The sequence below is a fragment of the Orbicella franksi genome, chromosome 7, assembly GCF_964199315.1.
Source record: "Orbicella franksi chromosome 7, jaOrbFran1.1, whole genome shotgun sequence".
Classification (NCBI taxonomy): domain Eukaryota; kingdom Metazoa; phylum Cnidaria; class Anthozoa; order Scleractinia; family Merulinidae; genus Orbicella; species Orbicella franksi.
In genome coordinates, this window is record NC_138151.1 from 9,360,983 (window position 1) to 9,382,648 (window position 21,666).

Genomic DNA, 21,666 nt, shown 5'->3' on the forward strand with positions numbered 1-21,666 from the left:
GTTCTTTTTTTCTAAATTAAAAAAAGTATTTTGTGGCTTTTTCGCCCTCTTCTACCCAGCGGCATTTAGATCTGAAGATTGCAGATTTACCTTTATTATTATATTGATGTTGGAGTTCTTTTTTGAGGTCATCATATTGTTTAAGAATTCCGTCATTATCTCTTAAAATACTCTCAAATAATCTCTACTAAAGAATGACTAAATATGGTTACAAAATCGTAAAAATAATTACGTAATAATAGAGCGAGCTAATGGCTACAGAGCTCTTTTTATATACAGTTTTGAACAGTTCAACTGAAAGTTATTTGCAAACGGTACGAACATGCAAGTAATTGCTTTAAAGGACTTCGACAAGTTTATAGCCAATCTTAAAAACATTAGACTAAACTTGTCAAGTTATTTGTTTTTCGTGTCCCATCTCAATCTCTCTCTTAGGCCCGATTCATAAGTCGCATTTTTTTTTCAATGTACTAGACACGCCCTCTCCCTCGCGGAGGTTCTTTAGTATTCGCTAATAAGCGCGCTTTCAGGATGTCGGAAGTTGTGTAGACGGATTTAAGAAGCAACTGGCTACAGCACATTTCACCATATCTTCAGTCTGCGGAAACAGCGCCATTTTAGGGAGAAATAAACTTTTCGGTCACATTCCGCCTAATTCATATCAAGTTTGATATATACCAAAAATTAATGGCACTCTTTCCACAGAATCTTTCAATTAGGGTCTGAGAACAGTTATCCCTGGAAGGAGGGTTACCCTCTCCCCGAGCTATCCTTTACAGAGCGTTTGTATGATAGAGGTCGTCCCCCGGACCTAGCGAAAAATTTGGCCTACCGGTTTCGCGCATGCTCTAGATGTCCCGACAATTCGCTTCTGTATACAAACAAATGTATATGAATAGTTTAAGCTCGCTCACAGTAGCTCAGTATTGGGGGTGACCCTGCGACAAGAGGCAAATTTTCTCCATTTAAGCTGACCATAAGACTTTTCGCCCGAAAGAACCAACGCTTGATAGACGCATGGTTCTGCTCGTTCAAATTTGGCGCCAAATAAGGCAGCACCTTGCGCTCGTTCATAAGTGGACAAACCAGTTTACGTCGAACCTCTTTGTCAACTTCAGCGAACACAAAAATACGGGCCGGGCCGTTTTATCATAAATTCTTTACATTAAAAAGAAACTATAGGTGAATACTCACTGAGGTCCTTGCTAACATTTTGTCTCATTAGCATACGAGATAGCACAAAAAAGGCATCACATTGATTCCAAACGTTTAAAGAGTTTGTGAAGCGTGGAAGTGGGAAAAACTCTTAACTCTGTGAGGAATGTTGAAGGCTTAATAGGATTTCAAAAACTGCAACATTTCTGGCTGGCAAAGGTGCCAATGAGCCAAACATTCTGAGGAAAAGTTTGAGTATTTAAAGCCGCTTCACAAAAAAGGATTTAAAACACGATCATGCCCTTAGCTCTCAGGGCCGGGTTGTTCGAAAACCGGTTAACGCCAACCCAAGAGTAAAAGTTAACCAAGTGTTAATCTTTTCGGTATAAAAATGTTTTCTACCGCTTACGTTTTGTGTAGTTTGAGCTTAGTCAAGCTGAAAACTGAAGGACAAACAGATAAACAGAAAACCTCACCGAAAAGTTACAAAACTGAAATCAAAATTCCTGTTAATCTTGGGTTAGCTTAATCGGGCTTTGAACAACCCGGCCCAGATTATTTAGAGATGATATCTTTGTAGCTCGATCACAGACCTAAACGCTTTATATGCTAATGAGGCAAACATTCTTTGCAAAAATTCGCTTAATCTCTGTAGAATACCGGAGGCGTTTAGCCTTATTTATACCAGTTTTTACTCCTATGCAGCGCCTCTCCCCATTCGTCAAAATTCTTTAGGTATTTATCTCTTATAGACGCCTTGGGTTGAAACAGCGCTTGAGAACAGCGGATCGCTTTCAACTCGTCACGAGACTTCCAAACACCTAACATGGGAATGAACCACATCAGGCAAAGATTAACAAAACAATTCTTCATATGATAAGTCAAGTTATTCTCGTATTTTGATTGGTTCTTACTTATGATCCATAGGAGGACAGATGCACAGATGACGTCATTTCCATTTTTTTGTTTCTTTACGTTATAAAACAAGTAGATTCCACGTTGCCGTGCGTCTATTCAGTAATAGATCACAGAAGACGTCAAAATGTGGTGAGAACATTTCAATACAAACTCGGCTATCATCTCGTGTGCCACATTTTTGTTCTTACCACATTTTGACGTCATCTGTGATCTATTACTGAACAAACGCACGGCAACATTGAATCCATTAAACTGAGAATGACATTCACTTAAATCGCTGACCAAAGATCTCCAGGAATTTTACAGTTAACTCGGATTTTTTTTCAGACTGATGTTTCATATCTTAGATTCTTGTCTGTCTTGTCCTTTTCCTCTTTTCTTTCGCATTTTTCAGTTCTAAAAGAAATAGAAGACATTTTCTTCGTGTCTATATCGATTTTCAGAGACAACCTGGAAAGTCTGTGAGAAACCGAAAAAGCTGTTTCTCGTTCTCCCAAACTTCCACTCGTGTTTCTACAACTCGACAAAAAACGCCGAAAATGTTTTCCATTTCTTAAACTTGGTCGGGGAACAAGACAATTTAGTGCTGTTTTTGGCAAGTCTTCGTTAAAGCTCTCTTTAAGTCACCGCTATCCGTTATCCAATCACAGAATTCCACGTCATCATGGTGTGATCAGTTGCTTAACAACGCAGCCGCGTAAACTGCGCGCTCAGTCCAGTCTCGGAGACTGGCTTCCACCATCGACATAGTATCAACTAGTACTTATGTACTTGTGATACTTGTTTACCGGTGATACTGTGATAACTCAGCTCAAAACTAAAAGAACCAAACGTACCTGTGGCAAGTCCAGCTAGGAATGCAGCACCGAGGGTCGACATATCGGTCTGCGAGGGTCGATCTATCGTCTGACAAGTTAAACTGCTCATTAACTCCAACACGAAGTCATTGTTTGAGATTCCACCGTCAACTCTGCAAAGACAAGAAGATACACGATTACCAGGCATTTCGATGTCCTCTCCCTTCTCGCCTTCCCTCTCTTTGGGTAGGACTGACAGTCAGGTTAAGAAGTAGACAATAGGGACCTTAAGATACCCTGGACGCGGCCTAGAACGACGGCAACCGGAAGTAAATTCGCAAGGTCTTCAATTTAATTAGCATAAATGTCACGCCACTTGACGGCCTCCACCTCAGTTGTGGCGGCGACGAAGTTCATTTTGGCGGCCTCTCAGAAAGGTGAGTTATTTTCCGACTTTCCCCCTTAAAATAACATGTTTTGCCCAAAATTTGTAAACATTATTATAAAGAAATAGATTCCTAAACTGTTTGGTTCAATTTTGTTTTCATAATTCAGTTTTAGCGAGCATATAGAGGGAAAAGTGAGCGTCAAGTCTTCAGAAAGAAATCTGAAAAAAAAGGTAAATCTGTGGAAATTTCCTCGCACATAGTATTGCTTTATTTCTTATTTCACCTTGATTCTTATCGTGTGAAACTAATCTGTGGCGGGTTAGGACCGCTCTACACTCTGAATCTGCCACTTCTTCAAGGTCAAATATTTCGTACTCTTCATACGGTAATTCTAAGTTCCTTGAAAAGCTGCAGTCATAGAGGAGCACGAATTCTTCGCCAGAAATGATGTCGGCCAAATAGGCTCCTGCTAACAGCTCTCGGGTCTTCTTAAACGACGTCATAACAGCGAAACCGCCTGATTCTCTGACTGAACCTGTTTGTTGTTATGACTTGTTTCGGTCACCGCTTGCACAACGCAAATATTAAGGTTTCTTTTTCTCGCACAAAGGTGGCGGTTACTACCCATGCCCTCTCGGACGTGACCGCGTTCTTCAAGGCCGCCGCGTCCAGTATCTTAAGGTCCCTATTAACAGAGAAGAAGCTGCAAAAAATACCAGATCTTCATTATTTTAAACAAAAGCACATTGTTTAGCTTGTAATAATCGAGGAGAAAGCTGAATTTAGACTTGCCGCTAGACTGCTGGAAGTCTGTTTTTCTCAGGGGTTATGAGGCGAGATACTTGAGCCTATAGGGGAATGGGAGGAGACATGGTCTCGCCTTCTTCCCTACTCGGCCATAACGCCCTTGTCTCGCCTTCTTCCCTACTCGGCCATGGCCATACCGACCTTTTGCGTTCGCGATGGCTAAACACTCGTCTAAGTGACCCTTAGAGAAAAAAAAAACCGGCTGCTAGCAGTATAACTTGCCACGTGATACAACGAATAATTAAGTGAATGCAATAAATAATCAAGTCCGTATGGTCTGGCAGGGTACGTTGCAATTAGAATACAACTGAAGTCATGGTTATGATCATTCCTTGCGACTGGTAAACACTCGCAACAGAGCGAAGTCAACTTGAAAAACACATTGTTTACCAATCGATGCCAGAAAACTTGAACTGTATCTCACAAAAGTAGCGCTCGAGGACACTAACGAGATCAACAACTTCTTGCTCACCTCTCTCTTTTGTTTTAAGATGTAAGTGTTGTCTTTTCAATGTATTTTAAAGGGTAAAAACACTCGATTTGTGGATGTTACATTTTAAGACTTACTTGATTGAAGACATGAGTGGGATATGAGTTTCTTCTACCACGGTTTCATACAGCTGCGTAAACCTGCGGAAATTAATCAAGGTGATAGCTATTAATAAAGAAAGTCACATTTCCACAGGGTCTACAAGATAGAAAATGATTGGTACAAAATAACATCAAAAATTTGAAGAAATAAAAACATTCCTATTCTAAGCATCATCTTTGAGGACGCCAAAAAAACCGCGGTTTTCATTAGCGATGTTGCCTGGCAACGTAAACTGTTCTGATTCTAAATATAGGCCATATTCGTATTCCCGGTATTGGACTGGAACTAGCTTGCAATTGAGGCTAATACAATGCAAGCTAATGTTTAAAGCTAATGCTTCTCAAGCTAATGCAAGCTGGTTCCAATCCATACCGAGAATACGAATATCGTCTATTCTTTTGGCGACTAACTCGCGCGACAATTTTTGAACTGTTAGATACTGTTCCTCATTAGGCGAAAAGAACAGAAAACTGTTCTCTACTCTTGAAAGTTATCCGACGGCCACCTAACCAGTTTAGCTTCATATAGTTACTTTGAGTGCCTCGTTACCTATTTTATGCCAAATTAAATACTTCATTTTGATTTGAGGTACAAATAAACTACTGTTGTTCTTGTTGTTGAGTTACTCCACTTCCCGCACGGAAAAGAAGCGCCGCGACCGTTTAAAGTGAAAGGTTAAAAAGACGAAGGATGACTGGCAACTCCAAACTACCGTAGAGTTTTACCCGCAGTCTATCTGATCTATACTCCTGACAAAACATACTATTTACAGCACGTAATCCCTTTCACTCGCCAGTTAATCCAGTTAAGGACGATTGCTTTTCTCCAGTACACGAAATGTCGCGAGAACCCGCGAGTAATATCAAAGTTTTAACAACAATGGCACTTTAAATAACTTCTTTGCCGAAAACTGCGATCTCAGTCAATTCTCGGAGAAGACCAACCGACATAACTCAGTACTTAGTCAATAAATGCGCAAAAGTCCACGTCTAGTTATCATAAATAACCTCTCCCACCAAATTATACTTAGAAAGTAGAGCAGTTACCTAAAGGCTATGGATTCCAGAATAGCCCTCGTGATATGGGCCTTGTTTGTGGTGGATTTTATGCCCATCAGCGAAACACAAGCTTTGTTGTCATTAATAGGAGCCTAAAAAGAGAAAAAAAAATATGTCTTTGACTTTCTGAGCAAGTTCCGAATACACGCTTGGGTTAACACGCATTGGTTAACACCCGTCACGCTCTCAAGGAGGGTGAGAAATTGTTCGGATACTTAACGCATCAAATGTTTTCCGTCCACACTACGCCTTAGGAATTTAAAAACCCAACAACCCCGGCCATTTTGGATTTGTGTTTGAGGAAACGTCGTTCAGGGTAATCACGTGATGATCGTGACGTCATCGTTTTCGAAAAGCTCCGTTTTCAAAATGTTTTCCGTACACGCGAAAACGCAAGGCCGGCGTTTTCAAATTCCTCCGGTTTCAAGAGCGTTTTCGATAAGACCCGTTTTCGTGACGAATTAGTGTGGACGGTAAGTCATGCCGTAGAAATAAAGCTGCGTTTTCAAATTTCACCGGCGCAGTGTAGACGATGATTTCACTGAGCAATCTTGAATGATTTACCTGTAATCCATTGAAAGCAGGAACAAAATAAACCCCGTCGGAGTCTGAAGAAAAGACGAAAAATGACATTTAGCAATTTGTACTTAGTGGTGGCCTCATGGTTTGTGCGCTCGACTCCGGATCGAGCGGTCCGGGTTCGAGCCCTGGCCGGGGACATTGTGCTGTGTTATTGGGCAAGACACTTTACTCTCACAGAGCCTCTCTCCACCCAGGTGTATAAATGGGTACCGGCGAATTTAACCCTGAGGGTAACCCCACGATGGACTGGCATCCCAACCAGTAGCTTCATGCTACTGAAACCGCGATAAGCTCCGGCCTGATGAGCCACTTCGCTCGCGTGCAGACTTTACCTTACTTAGCAAAAAGACAGAAAATAATCTACTACTGATAAACGAAACTTGACTTACTTTCTACAGAAAACGCTATGTCGCTTGTCTGGGACACATCATCAAAATAACCTTAAATGGAGAGAAAATAACATTCGCTTTCAAACCCCGAGTCAACGTTTGAGTTAACTAGCTAACAGCTAACTAACTAAATAACTAGCTAACTAGCTAACTAGCTAACTAGCTAACTAGCTAACTAGCTAACTAGCTAACTAGCTAACTAGCTAACTAACTAACCATATGTAAGTGTCAAATGTATTTAGCACCGTTGTGTTAATTGGGGGCACTGAAAATAAGTGAACAAATATTTCAAATAGAACATAAACTATTACGAATCCCAACTGGTGGGAGGCTGACCAGTTGGCTATTTACACAACGCGGTCGAGGAGTTGAACTCGGGGCTACCGAGAACAAATCCAGATAGTTGTAGGGTGGAGGATTTGAGGCAGGGGCCCCCAGATTTCAAATCCAGCGCTCTAAACCACTCGGCCACGCCGCCTCCACTTACAACACATATACTGTGGAATCCCGATTTTACGAACCTCCCAGGGAAAGGAAAATTGGTTCGAAAAATCGGGTAGTTCGAGAAATCGGGGGTAAAATTACAGTGTTCGAGGAGGAGAGGGATACGGCTTTTGGTTCGAGTTATGGGAAGGTTCGAAACAATGGTTTGAGAAATCGGGGTTCCAATATATTAATAACATGACAGTGAAGTACACACCCATTTTGTGCGCCCATTCCATAGCTGTTCCGCAGCCTGCCGCGTTACCTTCTGCCAGGTAGACAGTCTCTCCTCCTATCTTCCATCCAACAATTGGATACAGCCCTGTTGAAGACAAATTACCAGTAAGAGTACTGTCAAGAAAGCTGGAAGATATATCAAGACTTTGTGCCTGCAGAAAACGATGTCACATTCTTTTATTATTTTTTTTTAATATTGTATTGATTCTAAGTGCCAGAGGTTATATTGCCAGATGTTCGGTCTTACCTGCTACAGAAGCATGCGGATATGAGCCAGTATTGATATCAATAAATGAGCCGGTGCCCATGGTACAGTTAACATCCCCGACATCAAAACAACACTGTCCAAACACTGCTGCCTGTTGGTCTGCTACCTGAAATAGATAAAAAGAAAAAAGCAAAGAAATAAACACGTTTTGTTTGCGGAGAAACTCTCTCCTGGTTATGAGAAAAGTAACACAGTGCAGCATGAGAGAAATACAATTTACTGCATTTATTCCTCTGAGTTTCTTGTCAATTTGAACTGCAGTTTATTAGCGAGTTCGAACAACCCCAATAAGGTTTCGCAAACTAATCCTCCACGCAATCCAAGGTTTCTTAAAAAAACAACGACAACAACAACGACAACAACAGAAACACGTTATTTAATGGTGGCCTAAGTCTTTCCATATACAGAAAGCCCGTGTCTTTTGTCTTGAGTATGTTTCTCAGCCTACAGCCTTGCGGGCCGTCCTCAAAACCTCTGCCACCATTTTCCTACACGAACTTCCCGACCATCAAACAAACATGATTAGTTTATACATACATGTAGTCAGTCGCAGGACTCACAGTTCCCTGAAAAAGCAAGTACTTAAAGGCATGAAGCACTGCATGTCCTGATGGACCTGTCAAGGTATGATCAGGAAACACGACTTGCCTCACCCTTGCAACAAAAGCTCAGAGTTTGGAAGATTAGTTACCCGCAGAAATGTCTGGCCTTGTCAAGGCTTCGTGTTTTAAATGGCTGCATGCTAGCTGTGCTTTTTTAGCAACCCTCGCCATAGTGTTTTCCTCGTAAATCAGAATTGTTCGCTCGCTTCTCCACATGACAACATTTTTGACATGCATCTGGCATTTGTGTCAATGTTGATACATCAATGAGAGAACGGATTTTTTTTTAAACGTGGGGCTTGCTATACACTGTATTTGATTGCAGTAGCAGTAGAGTGTAGGAGTATCGTAGTAAAAAGAAAGCAACCATTAGAACACAGATCTTCGTGGAAAGGCGCTATGCTAAAAGAGTACTGAAGGAAAAAGCTGCTATATAAGAAAAACTGTCTAACGAAATTTATTGTTACCTACCAATGCTCTAACAGGTATTGGAGCACCAAAGATAGACTTGTGAGTGTCACAGACGTGACCGCTATAAATAAAACGATCAAAATAAGTTCACTGACTGCTAATAGACACTAGTATTCTCAACCCATCATCAGTGGACAACCACATACTGAATGAAAGGGTGTATTGGACACCATTTTTATCATACCAATCTGCGCACAAATTCACATAATACAGTATTGGCAAGCTTTTGGGAGTATTACTAGTATTTGTGTTCAAAAAGAAATATTAAATTAGTGACACCCATAGTTGTTTTAACCCTGTGTGCATTGTACTTTTTGAAACAAAAAAAAAGTACCTAGTGTCAATGACTTGCGGCAAAATTGCAAGCGGTACTCCAAGAAGAGTCGTCATGATTGAGCTCCATTCCATCTGCAAATATATAAATAATAAATAAATTTTAATTAGTAAATAGAATTTAGCAGTACTTTACAATAAATGCTCTCTTTGTCCACTCCTGGCAGATTGAATTGGAATTCAGAGGTCTTGGTTTTTTCTGTGGAGAGAAGAAAACTGGAGAACCAGGAGAAAAACCCTCAGTGTAAAGACAAGAGCTACGCAACAACAAAGTTTACTAAGTTTGTCATCTTAGGTAGGTTTATGTGGACATTTAAATCAATTTCTCATGATTTAAATGCAAGAAACAAAATGTCAAAAGAATTTAAATTCACAAGTAAACATTCTAAATGGCACTCACTATAAAGGGATCAAACATCCCAGTACCACTCGCATTGGAGAAGTCTGTCACATGAAACTGACCTTAAAGGTGAAAAACAGTCATAATAAAATGTAATCATTTTACTATCGGATAAAATATCTCATGAAATGAACCTGGGAAAAGTAACAAAGTTGTGAACAGGCATGCATTGCAGAGGATTTAGCTTGGGGAAAGTGTAAATTTTCATTGAAGCCAGTCCCTACATGTACATGTGTGAAACAGTTTTCCTGAGCTGAACTTACATTCTGTGTCACTTATTGTCATCAAAATTAAACAGCATAAAGCACAGGTTTTTAATTAAATAATGATACACAGCACTCCGGTTTGGTGTATCTTGAAACTAATTCAAGTTACATTCTTAACACTGAAGTATTCACTGATACGCACAAGATAGCCCCTGTTGAACACAATAATTGTATTCAACAGGGGCTATCTTGTGCATGCACAAAACAAATTACAGGAAATGAAACTGATAATTTAGCACTTAATTATTTACAGTAGCACTTAAGACTGTCAAATAATCTCTAATTTAATGGTAATCCTAGATAAGGTTTATTTTATTAATCAACAGATACCTTTTGTTAGTTTCCAAATCAGCCAAGAGTCAATGGTTCCAAATGCTAACACACCAAGGTCTGCCTTCTTAGAAAGCTGTAATGACATGACATAAAACTACTCAGACATTTTCTCTGACAAGTTAGTACATTTATACCCAAGCATGGCTTGATCTGTTTATAACAAATAGCCAATGCATGTTTTTGCCACCTGATGTAAACAAAAGTAACAATTGTCAATAACTTTCATTTGTACCATATTGTACATTATCAAACAGGGTAAAATCTGCATATGAGCTACGTGGCCCATCAGGCCAGAGCTTACCCTGGTTTCTGTAGCATGAAGAGACTGGGAGTATTTCTATCCCTCCCCCCTCCCCTCAGGTGGATGGGATGCTGGTCCATTGCAGGGTTACCCCCAGGATTACATGTAAGTTTGCCACTACCCATTTATAATTACACCTGGGTGGAGAGGGGCACTGTGAGAGTAATTAAAAGTGTCTTGCCCATGAACACATTGCTATTTCCCCGGGCATGGCTCAAATCCTGGCTGTTTGATCCAGAGACGAGTGCACTAACCATGAGGCCACAACACCTCCCATACATATCAAACAACACCAGATGTAAATGTCACTTAATGGCTAGTTCATAATTTCAAATAGTTGCACAGACTTATTTCTGTAATTAACCTCTCAATTATTACATTTCAGCCATAATTCTAAATTGAAGATAGACAAACTACTTACTTCAGGATGAGTCTTGAGTAACCAGTGCAGTCTCATTGATGTCTAAAATATGTGCAGAGTAAATACCAGTTAGATGATAATGAGTTTCTAGCCCACGAGAGATGACAGAGTACTAAACATTTCATTTGGCCTGTCAGGTCAAAGGATGAAGGTCAGACATGGAGCAATTGACATGTCAAATAGCCATGTGCACATCTCAGCTGTTATATAAAATTTTATAGAAAGACCACCTAACATTTCAACCTATTCAGCCCTGAAAACATCAGATGTTGACTAGATGACATGTCAACTTGTTCAGTTCTGAACATATCAAAAGATTAATTTCTTCCAGGATAGAAACCCATTTGATGTGTTCAATTTGTTCACAAACATATTTTTAAATAACTTGATTAATTCATTAATTAAAGTACAGAAACCAAATATTTACTTACATGTTGTGTTGAAAAACTAATAACGCTTCCAGCTAGGTATTTCTTTTGTCTTGAAATCATGTGAAGGAATTTAGAACCCACGTTCAAACTCTGAACAGAAACAACAGTAGAAAAAGTAATAAATACCTAAACTATAGACAGTGTACTGCAATGTAAAGTTACATAACAATAGAGTGGAGATAGCCTGGGGGAGGATGGGATAGAGTTGCCATGACAATATCATCAGGTGGGAAACGCCCTAAGGCTTCTAAGGCTAGCAACGTCATCTCCAGAATTCTTTGATCTTCATGCTTTTGGTCTAACATATAATCGCATGTATACCATCAAAACTGTTCATTAGGATGCAGATTTTTTGAACATTTTCCTGCAGTTGAAGTAAAATGAAGTTCACCATGAAAATGCAAAGTCTAATGCCCAAGGACACAGCAAAACGATGCCAGCCAGGGCCTGAACCCGGACTGCCTGATCCAGAGTCCAGCACACAAACCATTGTAACACAGCAAAGAAAATTAGCACCAAATAAAAATAGCAAGACCAAGGGGAGTAGAAAAATTTACAAACCTTAAGTGTCAGAGATTTATTCCAACTCTCAACAAAATTGTGTGACCTCATGTCTTGCCAGCTGATAAAGTTATGATACGGACGACCAGTTTGTCTAAATAAACAAAGTTGATGTGCATTTTATACATGTACTCCTGAAATATTGTTTTACACTACATACCTCACTTAAAAGCATGTACATGTACTTAATTTATCAGTAACAAATTGCATTATTAAATAAACTTCTTGCAACATTGAAAACCGGAGGTACTCCCAGCCCGCTTCCCAAAACCCTTACCCTGTTTATGACCAAAATCTGTGATTTTGTTAGTACCCTATTTATGACCTGACAAAAATTTGATACCCTACATGTCTTTTTTATGACCTGACTCATAAATCAACAGCCTGTTTCAGACCTACCATATATTATTAGTTCCCTAGTTCAGACCAGTGTTCACAAAATTGCCGTAAACATAATTCAGTGAAGGGCTTTTGTTGATGGTCTTATCGAGTAGAGTGCAAAAACCATACCCTATTTATGACCAAAAAGCTGAAAAACCATACCCTTTGGGACCGCACATACCTATTTATCCCATATAATGTTTGGTCTACATGTGTCTGCTAGTCGTCTAAAACATCCATTGGATATTTAATGGGCATCAGAGAACATAAACTAGCTGTGGTTATGCATGTACCTATCCCATGTTAAGAATGTCCCTCTCATGGTAGAAATGCCGAGAGCTGTGATGTCCCCTGCTTGAAGATTTGATGCTTGAATGAAAACAATAAAAAAAGTCTTCATTAATAAAAATTCCTGGGATAATAAATTTGGTTTCTAGTGATCTGAGGTTTGAAAAAAAAAATACTGTCCATGTACACAATTGATCGTGATGACAACAAGGTTAAACTGTGAGAGCTTTGCAACACAATGACCATCATTTGTAATGGTCAATTGAAATGTCAAGGTTCATATACAGTGGGCACCAATCCACATGGCAGAACTTAAACATACATGTAGTGACTGTGGGAGGCACAGGACAAGGAGAAAGCCTTTAGTGATCCATGTTTGTTGAGGTATTTTTTAAGCACTATACATGTATATATATATATCTATATTATACGTATAAAAGAAAAAAAAGCAGGTGTTGATCATTAATTTTTTCAAGCTGATCATTATATTTGCTTTCATTGAGTATTGCACATGTATGAATGAGTGCATGTTTGAGTTTCAGCATTGTAAAAATAACATTTAATTTCTACCTTCCATCACCTCTGTGATTATGTCCACAAACTGTTCCCACAATACATGTGGATCTAATTCTACCCATCCTGGCTGTGGATGAAGAAGTTGAACCTAAAAGCAATATTATATGGTTAATTGGTGAGGTCTGCACTAAGCAACTAAGGCAATTTACAAAGTATATTGGTCATACTGCCAGAGCGTATTCTGGTATTCACAGTATTTAGTAGCCAAGAGTAAAGCTACTGGGATGCTAGTCTCGTGTAGATTACATTAATTTTATGGTTGCCCAAATGATTCATTTGTGCACATTAATTTTGTATTCCTAGGTGGAGGGAAGAATGGATTGCATATTGCATATTTAGTGTTTTTACTTTTAGGGTTGCCCTTCCTGAGGTGTGTAGTCTTTTCTTGTTTAAATTCAAGAACACAACATGATATCCTTTTAGTTTGTTGCTGTTTAAACCTAGACTGCTTATTCTAAGAGCTATCCAAGCTATTTTTCCTGGAGATATTATATAACTTGAATAATATTCACTTGACTCCACATCAGGTAGAAGTCCTTGTGTTATATTTGTGTTCAATTTGAGCAAGAAATAATTTTTGTTCACATTGCTTCCCTCTACCCAGGAATGTGTCACATACAAAAGAAGACAGTGTTCTAGATAGTAAATTAATAATGTTGTAAGGGCACTTAACAAAGTAAAGGAAAAGGAGCCAGAGCAGGCAGCGATGGTGGGTTGGTTGAGGGTTGAAGGATTATACATGTATCTACATATAGAATGAAAACCTGGGGAGAAACTCCCAGAAGAATTAGGTGGCAGTGTGCAGCCTGCTTCCCAAGACCTACACCCTATTTATGACCAAACTGCGTGATTTTCTCTACCTTACATGTGTATTTATGACCTGACCAAAAATTTGATACCCTACTCATGACCATTGAGGCTGACACAGTTGCCCTAAACATAGTTTATGAAGGGCTTTTGTTGAATGGTCTCATTGATAATGATGAAAAGGTAGCTTCTTCTAAAAAACATACCCAATTCAAGACTAGCGTGCAAAACCCATAACCTATTTATGACCAAAATAGCCAAAACGCAATACCCTAATAAATTAGTATGACCAAAATGCCTGAAAAACCATACCCTTTGGGCCACACATACCTATATAGCTCATATAGAGGAGTACCCACCCATTTGTGACCGTGAATGGGAAAACGTACCTTAATGTTTATCCGTCAAATGGTTGCTAACGGACAGATAGCTAACAGATAGTTAATGGCCTTTACAGCATTCTAAGGTTTTGTCCTAACGTTCTAACGGTTATCTAATTGTGCCTAACGGATCATCAAAGTGTTCTAACACTCTCTCCTAACGTTCTAACAGCTAACTAAGTATACCTAATGGTTGAAGAACACGTTCTAACGGTTGCACATTTTGTTCTAACGGATGACTGAAGCCGTTTAATGGTTGTCTAATGGTCTACAACTAAGGACATTTAATGGTTGTCTAACGCTTTACATCTAAGAGCTAAAAATTGAAAAACTGAGGCTGTGGATTTGCGAAAGATTACACTTTCTTGACAGAGCATGTGAAAAGCGGTACCTTTCAAAGTCACGAAGCTAGTCTTGAAGTGACGGGTGTTTTGTTGGTGTTGGTTTCATCTGATTCAGAGTCAGACAACAGTCTACCAAAATATTTATCAAGCTTTCCGCCGGAATATGGCCGTTTCTCACATCTAGGAAGATGTAAACAACTTTATGCAAATTTTTGAACCCGCATTTTGTGAATTGACACACGAGCACAAGTTCTTGACATGTGATCAGTGTTTACTTCACAGAACATCTTTATTCATTGCATGGCCATTTTGGCTGAGTTTTCTCTGTGTTTGTTTCTTCCGTTTATGGCATTTGTAAGGTATTTTTAAACTTTCGTTTGCTTATGCATTACAGTAACAAATTACAAGCTCTCAAAACAACCGGACTTTGCGGAATAAATAAAAGAGTTCATATAATGATGAGCGCTGTTGTGATTTTACATGTCGTTCCTGTTCTCAAAAGTGGCAAATGAGTTTTGTTTTGGATTGTGTAAAATAATTATAGTATGAAGGCTTTATTGAACTTCATTTAAGTTGTATTTATCAATCATCAAAAAATAATAATTGCAAAACTTCTCGTCGAGAGATAACTATCTCTCATGATTGTTCTGAACTAAATGGAAGCCAAGAGCTGCTCTTGTTTCACACTACGTACCACTTTCTACTTCAACACGTGTTATGCCACTCTAATGGAATTGTTACCTGTTTAACATATGCTAGTTTATTTTAACGGATCCTAACAACTTCTCTAGCCGTGCTAACAGATACAGAGTTTTTGCTAATGGTTATGCTGTCCCGTCTAATGGGCTAATGTTAATGGCCAACGGATACATGTCTCTTGCTAATGGTTGCACTCTCCGTTCTAACAGCCTGAAGCTAACGTCTAACAGTTGGGCTAACGCCTGTAACGTTTTTAAGAAAACTTTCTAACGGATGACTAACGGATGCTTAACGCTTTTGCTCATCTAACAGATAAGCGTTAAGGTACGTTTTCCCGTGCACGGTCACATTTTCCCCCGCAAGAATGAAAGGACAGAGGGATAATAGGGAATTCATCAACAAAAGCTAACCAGGATTAGCACTTTTCACAGTGGTTTCCTGTTGACGTTTTTTTGTTTGTCTGTATGGATGCTGATTATTCTCAAAGTCTGGAGAACATTAGCTCTGAAAACCTTTCATATGAAAGAATTATTTTTAAACTTTGATCAACATTTACTCCTGGATTAGTTAACTGCCCTGCTTTGCACTGACATGAGGAGTCATGCCAGAGCATGAGGAATCACTTGACTTTCAGCCTAAACAGAGGATGTCACTTGACTTTCAGCCTAAACAAGAAATGTACAGTCTGATGAACATGCTAAAATGAAACGTTTACAATGTGATCTAAAACGCAGATAACCACTGTCAGACCAACAATAAATGAATAATACATATACGTTATCAACTGACTAAATCCCCTTTTCCCTGATTCCTAACTTAAAGGGATTTGTTAGTAAATCTTTCTGTTTACTCGGTCGCTTACTGACATTTTACGCCATTGACAAATCCACGAGAGGAGAAATCGTAGCAGTGACAGAATACTAGAAGTGATTGCTAACACTGCAGTGCTTGCTGTAAGAAGAGGTTTTCACTATGTAACTGTTAACTCTGGCTCTAATCGATCATACAGCAAAACAAATTTGGTTCAAAGGCTTACCTTCCTGGTGGTGTGATACAGGGAGATTCCCGAGCGATCAAAATGATGGCAAGCAATCGTGGTAGTACCGACATCTACTGATATGATGTTCACCGAGGAACGACGTTTCGTTTTATCGTTTGCCCTAGCCATCTTGGGAATCGAACTCCCATAAAATAAATTGGTCAAGCTTCACCATCCATCATTGTCACGCTGATCGATCAACAAGAATGTACAGGCGTCAAAGCAGCAACAAAACGCAAAATTTACTCAAGGGGGTCCTCCAAAGTATTCACTTTAAATGTGTGGGAATTTTTACATGTAGTTACCCTATAATTGTGATATCCCTGTTCTATAGACCTGAGAAAGATTAACTTCATTGTTTAGAGATCTGAGATTTTGTTGCGTATGGAGGGTTGGATTTTTTCCCCTCAGTTATTGTAAGTTCTTTTTGTAGGGTACCCGGCTCAAAGAATGTCTTAACGAAAACGAGGCTGCGTTAAATTGGCGCGCCACTTTGAATTCATTATTATTCATCTTGGCTTTCAAAATAGAAATGTCTAACCGAGCAGAAGGTTGTGGCCAGTGGCTTTCTGCAAAAGCAAAAAGAGCAACAACGCAACTAGCTCCGATACGGAGTGAAAAAGCAAAGAAGAAGAAAGGTTTACTCAATTTTGCCAGCAAGTTGCCAACCTCAGGTCTGAACATACACGTTTCAAGTTCTCCTCTCTCGCCGAGAACAAGAAAGAAGTTAAAAACTGCGAAGCAGTCTAAAATTGACACTTTTTTCAAGGGCAAAGCTCTTCCAAATGGCTCAGCGAACAATAACAAAGTTAATTCGAAAGATGAAACGTTACTAGCAGACAAGCGAATCAAGGTACCAGTGAAAAGACATCGAGATGAAGATTCTTCGTCAGGTAAGGATCTGACGGGTAGCCATGAAAAATGAAATCTCAACTTACAGTTACGTATGAAAATGGGATCCAATTTTCTGAAAAATAAACGTACTCACATTCATCAAACCCTTTTACAGATCCGTTCCCGAGAACCAGATAAAGTGGGAGATCTAGGCAGGAAGCTTGTAATCCCCCCCCCCCCTCCCTTGTTTTGTTTCAGCATTTGGGGTTTGAAGGGGGACTAAGTTTGCATCACCCCTATTCTTTTTTTGGGTGCACCTCTTTTCATGTCTTGTTCTGCCATTGAGATATGTTGAAATGAAGTACCCACTTTCCAGTTGTCTAGGCAGACATCTGTGGATTGGTCTGCAGACTGCTAAAAATACTCATTCATATAGATGTTTATCTAAAAAAGCAAATTGCTAGCCTGCACCTAAGCAATAAGTACCCTGTTTCTTACACCTGGGGACCCATATTGCTCCTAAAATAAAATAAACACCCAAGCTGATAAATTATCAAATCATTAGTTCTTACTTCTATAGTTCATTTACATCCTGGGACTCAAATGACAAGTTCTGGATAAAACAATGATAGAAGCCAGGAAACCTAATTTTTGCTGAGAGGATGTGGCTAAACCATAGCAATGTTCTGAAGGGTACTTGAGCCTGGTGCATGTCAATTAATTTCTAACAGCAGGCCTGAAACTACATGTTATTTCTATCTAGAGAAATAATACATTACTTGATTTGATTCAATAGGGTATAGCACAGAGGACATGCAATCAAATGAACACATTTACATGTACAGTCAAGGAAAGGAAATCAATGACCTTAACATCAGTGGAATATCATTCTTGGATGATTCATATCAAGGTTGTGAGGAATTTATTGAGAATGATTTGCAGCAAGAGTCTGAAACAGATAAAATCAGGGATCCCCTGACCACTTGCACTTTGAGTCCACCAATTAAAAAACTGCGCACTTCAGAGAGTGGGTCAATTTTGACAGGAGATGAATGGAAAGAAAGAAACAAGTTACATAACATACTAGAAAACGATCCAAGCCAGTCCTTTCATTTTTCTCAGTGGAAAAGAGATCAAATTGCAAAGTGCAAAGAAATAGAAGGTGGAAATTTAATTGAAGATAGCCCTTGTGTAGATGTAAGCTGTTTAACTGGTGATGAAGAGGAATCAGATCTAGCACTGAATGAGGGTACAGTGGTAGGAGGGTTTTCAGAGACCCCGCCTTTTCAGTTTACACAATGGGCAAAGCAACAAGTTCAAGTGTGCCGCAAGATAGAGAAGGAAACAGACCTTGGTGACATTGTGCTACAACGGTCACTGAAGTCTGCTGAACAAAATAATAGACTAAAAGTGGCATCAAGGGAAAGAAATAGTGCACCAAAATTTACTGAGCATTCCAATTCTCAGTTTGATTTCACAGAATGGGCAGAGGATCAGGTGCAGTTATGTAGGAATTTTTCAGACAATAAAGATACAGGAAGCATAGATTGGGAAAGTGAAAAATGGGGGGAGTGGATGTACAAAACAGAAAAGAGTGATCCCTGCTCACCGCTCAGTGATGAGTAAGAATTTCGATTTTCAAAGAGGATGAAATGTTAGATTCAACACTTTAGTAGAAGACAAGAGAATAGTGGAGAGAGTCTCTAAAGACTGTAATGCTTGTTTCTCCTTAGTTATCAAAGATTAAAAATATTTCATTTTAATGGTTTAGAGAGTAGTGCAAGTCAAGAGAATAGTAAAGAGGGGCTATGAAGACTGAAATGTTTGTTTTTCCTCAGTTATCAAAAATGACAAATATTTCTGTTTAGGGGTGATAGCAATAATATTAATGAAATCAATAAATTATTGATAATAACTGATGTTAATTAATTGATAATAACTGATATTGATAAGTCGTTTGTCAGTAACCAATTATGAAAATAGAATCACTTGATTTCAAGAACTGCTGATAAAGTGACTTAGAAATTGAAGGGGATGGTATGTCCTTGTAAATGAAGAGTAACCAATGAAGGTGCTTGTTGGAAATTTTGAAAAAAAAAAAATCCAGAGTCCTTATCTGTGGGGCCTCAAATTCATTTTCAGTCTAGGGCTCTCATTAAGTTTTGAGTCACCTGTAGCCTTGCTCTTCACAACTTTAACAAACGTTTTACTTTGTGAGTGAATTCTATCAACTGACAAGCTCACCAGTAACAACCAAGCATACTCAGCCGTAACAGATGTCATGGGTTATGGCCCTTAATGACAGCCCTGTTCACTAAAACGTACCAATTCTAAAACAGCAAATTAACCCAACACTGATAATTTCTAATCTCCATGCCCTAAAAGGTAACACTTACAATGGCAATTTCAGATTTTAATGACAAATTGTTCTTCCTGAAAGGTATTATGAACACTCAAGCAATAACTATATATAGGGGAGCTTCCTGACCTTGAAACTAAGTTAAAATGTCAATAATTCTTTGCAGATAAGTATAAAAGCACATAAATTAAATGTAACAATTAGAAATCACATGTTGTACAGGCACATTTAACCGAGATGTAGTACACGTTTCCTTAGGTTTGTAACAATTTAAAGGGGCTCAGTCACAGTTTGCTCATATTGAAAAGTTTAGCCTCAATTTTTCAAATTCGTCGTTTGTAATCCATGTCAATCTTCTCCATCCTTAGCCATCCGTGTTCCTGTATGGTTTATCATTATCTCTTTGGTGTTTTTCTATCTTATTAAACTGTTATTTTCAGGTTTCCTACCATTTTAAGGTAATTTTGTATGTGGCCAAAATAACTCAAAATACTCTGACTGAGCTCCTTTAAGTTAAGAGAAGATCAAGGTAAGAAAGTGAATCACCCATATAGGCCTTATACCCAAGGTTATCCCTCTTAAGTTATTTTTAGACATGTTATCCAGTTCTTCTGAGGATGTTACTCGCGCGTTGCGTGGACTGCCCAAGCGACTTTCTCGCAACTACCTGAGACGAAATGGCGGGAAATATCATTTTATATATATATTTTTTTTCTATCAAAAAACGTTTGATAGCACAGACGTTTTTGGTACTCTCAGCCGTCTTTTTGTTCGGCTAAACTTTCGTTTGCTTTTGACTCGTTTGGCTGTTCATTCGGTTTTAGGGAGTTTAAATAAACAAACCACAAACGGCAACGAGTACAAAGGCTGTGTACGCGTGCGTGTGTCGTAATTCTCTGTTCATTTCTTTGCCGTTCTCTACCCAACAACAAATGGAATGACTACATTCTTCGTGTTCGAATGTTGACGCTGTCTTACATCTTCTGTTTTGGATATTTCTGCCAGTGATAGACAAACTCCACGAATGAATCTAAATTGTTACGAGATTCGCAAGTTTAATAAAAAGTCGTTTTTTAATCGACTATGTGTTTGGTGTTGTTGTTGCTTAAACTACCTTTTGTTGTTTGGGCGGGGAGCATCTTTCTGCACTTTCGACCATCTGATTGTTCGGTTGTGTTTTTACCACAATTGCTACTAATCTCGCAATCTGATTGGCTAATATGCAGTTGTCGATAAGAGTCTAGACAACACTGCTCGCGTCAATGTGTCACGCATACTTTTGTCGGCTCGCGCTCTGAAAAAAAAAAAAAAAACATTTCCTTTGACGTTGATATTGTGGAAAAAACAAATCGAAATGTTGTTTAGCGCATCCTCGGAGACCCAGGGGCTGCTAGTCGGGACGATGCGATATTTTCGGGCGAGCGATATTTTTGGGCGAAAGTTTAATTTGCTGTGGACTTAATCGGCTACGCCTTCCGAGTCAACATTTTGACCACTGTGTAGCCTGCGAACGCAGACGTATTTCCGGCTGTCGCTTGTACTCCGCCGAAAATAACGTCTGCGAACCCGAGCCAGAAAACCATTTCTGTGACGTAGGAATTTTAAGCCAATCACAGTTTAGCTCAAGTAGCTCCAGAACTACTACGCGAGGTATTCGCTGCGAGGAGCACTCGAGTTTCATTCTATCATAGAATCTGATTGGCCAAGGAGAAACAAAAATCATTACGTCACAGAAATCGTTTCCTGGCTCGGGTTCGCAAACGTCATCTTCGGCGGAGACAAGGGACAGCCGGAAATACGTCTGTGTTCGCAGGCTAACCAGTGATGACGCGTATCGTTGTCGATAAGAGTACAGACCACGCTAAACCACATTCGATTTGTTAAATCGATTTCAGCCAATCAAATTCGGTAGTTCCTTGTTCTTGTGAGACACAGCCATAAAATAAATTTTATTTATTTTATTTATTTATTTATTTAACATTTCTTTAGACACGGTTAAAAATAAAGGCATGTTATTGTCAAGTCCACAAATTCTGCTCCAGTGGAACGCACCAATGAACAACCGTAGTACAAGTTCGGCAAGAGGTATCTTTATTATATGGCTAGCTCCGTGAGCGGGCAACATTAATCAAATCCTGTGCTGGATTGGCCACCCGAGCGGGCAA

At 39.2% G+C, this 21,666-nt stretch overlaps 2 protein-coding genes across 2 annotated transcripts; one reads left to right on the forward strand and one right to left on the reverse strand.

Moving 5' to 3' along the window:
* Nucleotides 1-1,446: 1,446 nt before the first annotated feature.
* On the reverse strand, nt 1,447-16,519 carry LOC145493423 (glycerol kinase 5-like). Its single transcript, XM_081472889.1, has 18 exons — nt 16,306-16,519; nt 13,034-13,127; nt 12,469-12,544; nt 11,795-11,888; nt 11,234-11,323; nt 10,803-10,844; nt 10,078-10,153; nt 9,482-9,543; nt 9,083-9,156; nt 8,745-8,809; nt 7,655-7,777; nt 7,388-7,492; nt 6,688-6,738; nt 6,281-6,324; nt 5,705-5,808; nt 4,634-4,696; nt 2,910-3,043; nt 1,447-1,976 (listed from the first exon to the last, which is right to left on the reverse strand). Exons 1-18 carry the CDS (start codon nt 16,435-16,437, stop codon nt 1,831-1,833), a joined length of 1,575 nt encoding a protein of 524 aa, XP_081329015.1. The 5' UTR covers nt 16,438-16,519; the 3' UTR covers nt 1,447-1,830.
* A 90-nt stretch (nt 16,520-16,609) lies between these two features.
* Nucleotides 16,610-21,589, forward strand: LOC145493424 (uncharacterized). Its single transcript, XM_081472890.1, has 2 exons — nt 16,610-17,201; nt 17,939-21,589. The coding sequence occupies exons 1-2, from the start codon at nt 16,841-16,843 to the stop codon at nt 18,766-18,768; spliced, it is 1,191 nt and encodes a 396-aa protein (XP_081329016.1). The 5' UTR covers nt 16,610-16,840; the 3' UTR covers nt 18,769-21,589.
* The last annotated feature ends 77 nt before the right edge of the window (nt 21,590-21,666 follow it).